Source organism: Sceloporus occidentalis, unplaced genomic scaffold (genome assembly GCF_023333645.1).
Source record: "Sceloporus occidentalis isolate IW3139 unplaced genomic scaffold, rSceOcc1.0.p SCAF_36, whole genome shotgun sequence".
NCBI classification, from domain to species: Eukaryota; Metazoa; Chordata; class Lepidosauria; order Squamata; family Phrynosomatidae; genus Sceloporus; species Sceloporus occidentalis.
The window spans coordinates 7,412,055-7,422,223 of record NW_028317016.1 but is presented as its reverse complement, the minus strand read 5'-3'; the positions used below and the strand labels follow the sequence as shown (position 1 = coordinate 7,422,223).

Here is a 10,169-nt window from a genome sequence, read left to right as displayed (position 1 = left end):
AGCAGCCTCCCAGACCCCACCCCAGCACACCATATGAATGAGCAGCCTCCTGCATCCAAACCTAACCCCATTTAAAAAGTGTTTCCTCCCTCTATTTCTCTTCTGTCTGTTTTTCTCTCTTGCTTTCTCTTCTTTCTCCTCCTCGCCTTTTTCCCCTCTCCCCTAACCTTTTTTTCCTTCTCTTCCTGCTTTCGTTTTCTCCTAGTCTCCTTTCTTCCTTTCTCAATTACTCTGTTCCCACTTTCTCCCCCCCCCATTTCTGTCTCTTCAACTGTCCCCTCATCTCCCTTAATTCTTACCACTTATCTATTTTCTTGACTAACTCATATCTCCTACCACACCAGCACACATTTTATTTTTTCCACTGCTTTCTATCAGAGAGGACTATTTAATCTCTGCTTGACAGCCCGATCTCTCATGCACTGGCAGGGAGAGGGGACTGTGGGATAAAAGGGGAGCTGGATGAGCCAGGGGAGCAACAGACAGCAAAGTGTGTTCAAAATTGTGCAAATAAAATAGGTTGTTCTGATGCCTTAATAAATTGCATAAAAGGGACTGACCATTTCATAAAGGTATTTAAGAAGTCTCTATGGTGCCCCGCCTCCTAACCATAAGGCTACCCATACTTACTAAAACAAACGTTAGCGACATATATGTGATTGTAACCAATTATAAGCATGTTTTATACAGGTATTTTTGTGAATGCACTCTACAGATCAATAGAACTACAGTATATAGCATTAAATTGCTGCTGAACATCATTAATTATGGAGGGTTTGACCTAAAACAACCCAAACAAGGTATAAGTGCATTTCTGTTTACTGTAATGTAATGGGGTCGTTTAAATGGAATACAACAGTTTATGTAACTCCGCACGAAAACAAAACATCACAAAGGCACCATGGATTCCATTGGGCAATGCAACCTGCCTTATTAAGAATTTATACTCATGAAATTTTAACAAAAATCAGTCAAATTAAAAAAGGTGGTCACTGACCTTGGAAAAATGCAGGAAAGAAAAAAAATGTAATTAACGTTAAAACCAAGAAAAGCTTAAAAATATTATTAAGCTTTTAGTTTTCCTAGTTTCACCCTGTTGGTATAAAAAGACGCAAAAACTAAGAGTAAGAACGAGTAAGGGAAAAGATATACGGTATATATATTATTCACATAACATTTCATATTTGATCTGTTAGGGCACATCTTAGGACTTCTATAGGTAATGACATTATTTAATATACTGAACTAAATATTTCCATCCTCTACATTAAAATGTTCAAAATTACATTATGGAAACATTAAGTAAGAGTGTTTTCACAAATAGAAATTAACAGAAGAAGAATCTAAATGAAATCAATATTTGAAGTAACCACCTTTTGCCTTTAAAACAGCAATTCACTAAGACCCATGCCTACGTATACAGTGTGTCATCGGGAGAACATGCATACAAAACCTGCCAACAGTCCTATTTATTAGGACAGCCAACAGCTTCCCTGCCGCTGCAAGAAGGGCAGGACGTACCGGTACGTCCATAGGGGATTCTTGGGATGCGTTTTTTGGATGTACCGGTACGTCCATAGGGGACTGAAGGGGTTAATTGCACAAGAGATGGAGGACCACATGCCAATGATGCTCACTCACTCTCTTTACTCGTAGCCAATCATCTTGCCTAGGTTTGCCGGTTTAAATATAATGTATAGGTTAAAATACCAAATTGTTATATTTAGATATAAAAATGTCATGTTGGCAAAGCTTATTACTTGTACATTGCATCACAAAAGGATCTTGCTTTCTATACCGTACCTTGCTGTGCCATCCCAAGGCAGCCAAATAAACTTTTATGACTTCCTAGTGTTTTATTACTAATTTATTCTTGGGGGTATAAATAAAATCACATCTTTATTTGTTACAATAAAACCAGTTAATATACACGTTCAATTCTAATACAATACATTCCATAAACAGATATTGCTTCCTTCATTAGTTCATGTAGATTTTTCTTTTTATTATCTTTTCATTATCTAATTTTAACGGCGGGGTGTGCAGTGTTACCTTACCAGGCCGAAACAATAAAAATAATACATTGAAACACCTGTGCATTTAACGGCCAAATAAACACAAGCATATGGAAAAACAATCATCTAGTTTTTCATTTGCTTTAGGGAGTAACTGTAAAAGTGTTTCCAATTTCAAGTGTTCTGCTTACATTTGACAGTAAAGGATGGCGGCCATATTGATTTCAATGGTTTCAGGATTACTTCAGTAATGCATCAAAGATATAAGCATCTTGTTACAAAACTAGATTTAATTATACAAGACGCTTTGGAAACCCCAAAAGCGTATTTCTTTTTCACTGTCTTGTCTACTGTTTATGATAGTTTATTTTGTTTCTACCAGAAAGATATATAAAATGGGTAGGAAAGCGAGATAATATCATTCAATTACATATGTTAACAGCTCGATTGGACTGCAAGCTGACCATTCCCCTTTGTCATGGTATAAAAGTTTCCAATTGTTCCCTTGGCTGGTCAGAATTCTTTATGCAGGTTTGGCCTACTCTGGCAGATGGGCATTCAGTGGCTATTTACGTTAATGCGTGACACGTAAGGTGGTTTAGAGTGAGCGAGCTGTATGTGTGTGGGGGCACGTGCTCCCAAGCCAAAAAGTTCCAGCTTTCTCTGCTATGAACTCTCCATGTTTGACCCTTAGACCTGGAGTTGTGGGCGAGCGTCCCACTCACTTAAAGCTGTCTGGGGTCTAGCACCAGCCCATGCATGGCTATCCAGGCCTACACATGGCAAACCCAGCCCCTCGTAAAGCCACTCACCCAGAACAGAGTGAGCTCCAGGTACCCTACCCTGGGAAGTTCCCAGGCATGGATATCAGAGTCTATTTGAGGCCTTCAAATTAGCACACATTGACATCAGAAGGGTAACCTTTGGGTAGAACTCAGCTATACAACAGTAGCTCGCCTTTCCTTGGAGCAAAACATAAGGCCAGTGCAGTCACACTTAACAATCAGTCACACTCAAAACATAATCATCAGTCCAAAACACTGTAGCATATCTATCACAATTTAGAAATCACCAACTGGCAGGCAGTAATATATTCCTCCTTTCCACCAACAATGCTTTTATAATCTTCAACCGTGGAAACTCCAAAATAATTTTTTTTTAGATATTCCAAACTGTGACCTTCATGGTTGGCCCTAGGTACATCTTGTGTGCATTTGGTTGGTAAAGATTGTAAGCTCGTTTGAGCAGGGCCCTCCTCGCTTGTTGTTTCTGTATGTAATCTTGTTATGTTATACACTAGTTGCTATGTCCTGTCTACCTTTTGTACAGCACTGCGGAATCTGATGGCTCTATATAAAATAATTCATATTAATATGTATTTTTATAATGAATACAACTAATAATAACAAGAGAATCATTTGACAGCACCTCTCAAACAAGCGAAGTGTGTTAGACAGCTGCCTATGATAGCCTTTGACTGTCCCGAATCTTATGGTAAGACTGTGGGGTAAATCAAGAACGATAAATAAACAGAAGAACCATACCAAAACTGCATTATGGCTGATGCTGAACCAATTTTCTAACAGGCAGACTTGGTCTGATAGTATCGTAACTTTAATACCTCTGTCTACAGCCAACAAGGGAATTGAATGGAGTCATTTGCAATTGAACACTTCTCAGAGGAAAACCAAATATAATACAAGCTGTTTCTTTTTTTTAGAAGTTATTACAATTTTGTTCTGAAAACAAAATTAGTTTCTTCTTCTTATCCTGTAACTTTAGCTGGGCTTTGTCTCTAACTTCTTTGAAGACCAATAATCCAGTAGTTAATGTAATATATTTCATCAGAAGGCAGACAGAATCCATTAATAAGAAATGCAAGGAATTTATTATACTTTGTTTTATTGTTTGCAGAAAAGGCACAAGACAATCAAACTTATCGTACATTTTCAGGCACAGAATTTCTATTATAAGAGGTGAGTTTATAATAATACCAATTTTTGTAGACAGTGGTCTAATTTCATAGCACAACTTTCCCCCGATGCTTTTGGCTTGAAACAGACATTGTACACACAGCCCTCAATTTCCCATTATAAATATATATATATATATATATGTATATTAAGACATTGCCAATGATGCTTATTTGTACAGAGGCAACATGCAATTTTTGTGGTTGATTATGCTGGTCAAATCTATTTCTACGCTGTATAAAAACCAGGGTTGAATTTGCTAAGGTTGAGTAGTGAAAAGTCTTCTAAATGCATTAACTCAGAATGAACTGCTAACTCAAATTAAATTGGTCAGTATTTCAGAATCACTGCCCAGGGGAAAGGCAGATAAGAGGTCAAAGTACAAAAGAAACTTTTCTTGCATAGTAGACAAGATCACAATGACTCAAAATGTTTTGTGTTATAGTCATGCATACAATACCACCAGTTTGTTTTTATACACTGATGAGGATTTATGTTGCAGCGCTAGATCTCCCATCATTTCAAGGGATTATGGGAGATTATGGAAGATGTAGCTCAGCAACATCTGATGGTTTACCTTTAAGAGAATCGTGTGAAAATGTATGGCTTCTTGTTTTGTACAATAATCTGATGACATCTAAGTACTGGTGACTTCATTAAACCAGAGTGGAATCAATCCAGACTTGAGAATGGTGGCTAAACTTTGGGATTCACTCCTCTACTTTTGCCAAGTGTGTTATTTGATACGTAAGCCTGGCTTGGCTTACATGTGATTCAACCATCAGAGTTGATTCCTCCCCCTCAAACAATATGTCATAGTGGAAATTACTGTGACCTCGTTACTTAGTCCCAAGTGTCCTGATAACTGTACATTCCCTGTGATGCAAAGATTGTCATGTTGTCCTCAGTTAACTGCAAGGAGACCATAGCCGAAGGAGACCATTATGAGAGATATGGGCTATTTGAGGTGCAAATCTCTGTGTTCCTACAGTAGAATATGAGAAACTCACACGCAGGCAGAGTTATTTATTCATCTCATTTGGAGAAGGCCAAGAAAGATTGAAAGCCACAACAATAACTACATTTACAACTGTCTATTTGTTCAATTTGACTCTTCTTTTTTTTAATATATGACATCAGGCGTGACATGTCCTAAGTGTTTTTCATTGTTTCAGAAACATGCCAATTACCAGCACTAAACATGGCATATATCAGCTACTGTAGGTTTAGTTTTCTACCAAAGGTGTAGGCATCATAATCTTACTATCAAAGTAAAAATTGACAACCCATTTATGAACAAACTGTCAAGGGCTGCAGTGTAAGGACATCCGTTTCTTTGATTGCAACAAAGCTTTTAAGAATTGTAAAAATGCATTTTAGTAATGCTAGGACTAAACATCCAAGGCTTATTTGAAAAAAAAATCATAGAATCCTGCTGCTTCAGAGTGCTTAGCTTAGTTCTTTTTTCTAGTTAAAGAAGCATGCCTTAACATCACAGGTGAACTATATAATATATTGTACATTATCGGATCTTTCACAGTTTGTGCTGTTTTGGTAATTAACAACCATTTTGTCCTCATCTGCATAATTTACTGTTGTAAAGTGGTAGTATGCGCGGCCGCACGGCATTGCAATAATGATATCGCAGAGATGATCCTGTCGTATACAAACAACGTAATAAATTCAAGAAAACTCAATGAAGTGCCAACGAGTAATAAAAAGAAAAAAGAGCTCCCGTGGAATCAGGGACAACAAAATAGCATTAAATGCCCGTGTATATTTTCTTCTATTTGGGTTCAGGAACAAACACACATATATCTTCTTTATGTTCGGTTACTACATTTCTCTGAGCAAGCGAGAACCTCTTATTTCTTTTCAATTTCATTAAGTCTCAATGGAATGTGACCATTGAATAATGTGTCATGGGGGAACTATTTGGACTGAAAGTTAATGGGCCAACTGACATTCTGACACATAAAGAGCATTGTAAAACGAGGGTGTGGTGAACGACTCCACTAATGCATAGCTCAGACAAGCTAAATAAAACACTCAGTGGACTGATTATTATTTTCTTCCTTTTCCAATCTCAGTAAGTTTCATAGAATTGTCTGTGGCTTGCTGAATACAAGTTCTTCACCATAGTGGCTCATAAGAGCTTATACAGTATATACGCTTGTATCCCTTCCCCCGGAATCCTAAATACTAAAATCGTTTGATTACCTAGGTGCTTATCTATAAATGATGACCCAAAAAATGAGGTTTAGTTAAATCTCTATATGAGACTGCAAATAAAAGAGCAATGTGGAGCAGACAAGAGGAGGTACATGATTGTATTATGTACAATTATTAATTTGGGATCACAAATGTATCCTACCATTGTATTGGATATTTTTTCATAGCTGTGTAATCTAAACCACTTTTTAAAAGGGTTTGCTTTCATATTGATTTATGAAATAGTTTTATTATTTCAACAAATTTTTATTTATATAATTTAGATACTGTATTTAAGATATTTAGATTTTTAGGAAATTGCCCTTCTTTTTAGACTGCACAGGGGAAACCATTCTTAACATTTTCAACTCCTGATCAGAAAGTGCTCAGAACAAATGCAATAGAAAAATAAGGTGAAAAAAAATCCTTCAGACTACAAAAAAAAAAATCAAATTTAAATTTTGTCAAGCAGGTACTTTACAAAGGCTGAATTGTGATTGTCCCCTATAAGTAACACATACAACTTCTCTCAATCTTGTTGAGTCAGTGACCTTATTTCCCAGTGAGAAAAAGAGTCCAGTCAACATACTAAAACAAATCCACTATATATCTTCATGTAGCAAAGAGCATTGATAGAACGCCTGACACAAACCTGGCTTGATAATAAGGATGGGTGAAGAAGAAGCATTTGTAATTGAACCTGCCAGTGATCGTTTGTTTGTCATAGTAAGTCTGTCCATGGTGACAAAATGGATTGATAGATTATAGAGTAACTCTCAAACACAAAATCTAATTTCGTGTGCTGAAGATAGGGAAAAAAAATTCCCCAGTACGGCTAAAACCAGCACAAATTAAATCACCGGTTTCAAGATAGAGGCGTTAAGATGACAGCACATCTTGGGTATGATAGATGACACTCCACCTTTTAGTGTAATCAGTTGTGGTTCTTTTGCTTGGAGAAGACAGGGCTGGCTGTGCTGACGGTGTAAGATCATTGCTCATACTACGAATCTTCGACACTTTTCTGGCCTCAGGCACCAAACTAGACCCTGCACGCGCCGGGGAGTATACGACTGTTTCAATAGTTGGAGAGGCATCCTTTTGAGGGGAAACTGGAACTACGTGGTCACTTTTTCCATCTGGTTGAAATACAGCACTCTGCCTCTTTAATGGTGGGGGGCTAAAATTCAGGAATCTTACTGTTTTCACCTGCTAAAAATGAAATAGCATATTTATAACAGCGTGTATGTGTTTACATATCTCTCTCTCTATATATATACACAATACATAATGCATTTGAGAATACTGCCTAACATACCTTTGAAAATGTAGTTAATGGAGTAAATTTTTATTGCCAAGAATTCCTCCAAATTCATTACTAATGCATCTTTACTTCATGTTATCATTTCCTACATATTATTTTCATTTTTTCTAATTGATAATCATGTGTTCAATCTAATTCTTAATTGATTTCTGTCACCCCTTTGGTTCACTTACATTCTGTATATAAAAAGACTATTTATTATGCAAAAGACAGTTTCACCCATTATTGAAATAAACCATAAGATTTGCATAATATGTGTTTAACCTGCCCCTACCTACATATGTACCCAGGGCCGGCCCTACCATGGAGCAGAGTGGGGCAATTGCTCAAGGCGGCACTTTTGAAGGGGCGGCACTTTGCTGCCTTTTTTTTTTTTTTTTTTTTAAAGCGGCGTCTAGAGAGAGAGGGCACCGAGTGGTTTTTGCTTACCAAGTTGTCAGTACCCGCTCGGCGCCCCTCTCTCTCCTCTACGAGCCCTCTAGCTCGGTCTCAGTGCCGGCTTGTAATGCTGAGCACCAGAAGATGACGTCTTGGGTAGGTGATAGGGAGGGAGGGAGGGAGAGGAAGGGTAGATAATAGGGGGGAGAGGAAGGGTAGATAATAGGGATGGGGGGAGGGAGAGGAAGGGTAGATAATGGGGGGGGGGGGGCAGAGGAAGGGTAGCGGCATTTTAAACTTCGCCCCAGGCAGCATTATGCCTTGGGCCGGCCCTGTATGTACCTCTGTTTTTTTCCTCTCTATTACAGGTAAGCAGTAAGCACCATGGTACTGTTTTTCCTGTTTTGGTATTTTTTTTTAGTTGAGGATTATCTTATGGTTAGATTTAAGCTCACCACCAATTCACATCATGCCTAACAAGTCCTAACACTATACTAAAAAAGAAAGTACCAAAACTAAGACAGACAAAACAAAACCAACAGTGTGGGACAGATTAAATACAAGGAACAGAGAAACACACAGATATACAGGGAACTGGATGCCCACTTCTGTGGTGGCTTTTTATATAATCAACCAGAAGGGAAGAATAAGTACTGAACAGTAAATACCTTTTCAGAGCTAGCTTTAGGTGTGTCTGGCTTAACTAGTATAGAGGGAGGAGCAGAGGTGGATGGTTTTGCTGCAGGTTCCAAGAACACAGAGCTAGTAGTAGAGTATCTCCTATAATCAACTCCTCTACCAACAAGAGATGTGTCATAGTGAATATATTGTCTTGACCAGGGTTCAGCATTTCCGAATACACCAGGTTGTGCGCTATTATTTGGAATCTGATGTGGCTGTATAGTTGCAGTAGGAGATCTGGTGCTGTTGGTCATGGCCACCGCAACAGAGTTGTTTTGCACAGTCTTCTGGCTAGGTGAACCTAAGTAACAAATATATCAAGTAAATCATTAGGGCTTGACCAACCCCAGAAGCCAGAAAAAAATCCAATGATTTAACTTTATATTTTTTATAAACTAATTATAAATTTATCGCTCGTCAAACTGAAGCCGAAGGAATGCAATTTGCTGTAGAATCCCTGTTAACTTGGAATGGTTGTCCATGCTAGCCTTGTGCATTCGGATTCATACGAATTTTAATTTTGAAATACTTGCCAATTTCGTTAATTTGTATAAATGTTCGAAAAACAAGGAGGGACCACCAACAAGACAAATGAAAACAAAGGAGAGAGCTCCGAATTTTTGTTAGCACTTTGATTTTTTTTTCGTTCTCTCTCATTCACAATCCCTCACGCTCTCTCTCAATGTCCTCCTACCTCCTCTGCCAGCTGCTTTCCTGTCTCCTTTTCCGCAGCTATGTTTCTTGTCTCGCCTCTTGTTCTTCTGACTTCGGTATTCTTTCTTCTGTCTTTCTTGGGCCACTTCTTCCCACTATCTGCTCTGTTGGCCTCCTGTAATACTTTTGCAAAAAGGCAGAGCACTCCTTCTCCATCAATTTGAGGAATGGGTGAGAAGCTGTTTCCATGGGTCACACTGTGGCTCTGACCTATTGTGGAAGTATTCCAAGACCTCTCTTTCTCTGTGAATCTGTCTGCATCATTCCGGCCTCTTAGAGTACTTCTGCAAAATGGGTGAGCCATCGCGCACGCCACGGAGACAGCCTCTCCTACATTCCTCTAATCATGGGAGATGGTGTCTACAGAGGTTCCACCCTTTTGAGAGGCCTGGACAATGCAACAGATAGTGAGGAGAAGTGGACCAAAAAACAAGAAAGAATACAGAAAAAGTGAAGTACGAAAAGAGACAATACATGAAGTGGAGCTGCAGAAAAAGAGATGAGGACACGTAAGTGGTTGGCAGAAGGTAGGGAGACATTGACAGAGAGTGTGGGAAAAAGAGTGAGTTAGAGTGAACAACAACAGATTGAAAAAGCCCTTTGAACTGAAAGGGAAGGAAACAAAATGTGTTGTCCAAAACCGAATGAACGAAAAACGAAACAGAATCTTTATTGGTTCATTTGCACAAGTCTAGTTCACACTGTATTAATTAGCCTCTCCTACTTACTGCAGCCGCAGATTTCCAAGGAGACTTTGTTCTGAGCAAATTATGGAGTTCAAAATCTATGTAATATTTCTTTCTAAAAGATGAAGAGGTTTTCTATTCTCAATGGCATTCTTCTTCTCCCTAGCAAGAATTAATGGGAGTCTAA

At 38.4% G+C, this 10,169-nt stretch overlaps 1 protein-coding gene across 1 annotated transcript in view; it reads right to left on the bottom strand.

Annotated features, from left to right (window-relative positions):
- Positions 1 to 7,078: 7,078 nt before the first annotated feature.
- LOC149297901 (E3 ubiquitin-protein ligase SH3RF2-like) overlaps positions 7,079 to 10,169 on the bottom strand; it is a 65,463-nt gene continuing 62,372 nt past the window's right edge. Inside the window, exons 8-9 of the mRNA XM_089488082.1 lie at positions 8,570 to 8,883; positions 7,079 to 7,411 (exon numbers count right to left, since the gene is read on the bottom strand). Coding sequence (XP_089344208.1) covers positions 7,079 to 7,411; positions 8,570 to 8,883 — 647 coding nt within the window. The remainder of the gene's footprint in view (positions 7,412 to 8,569; positions 8,884 to 10,169) is intronic.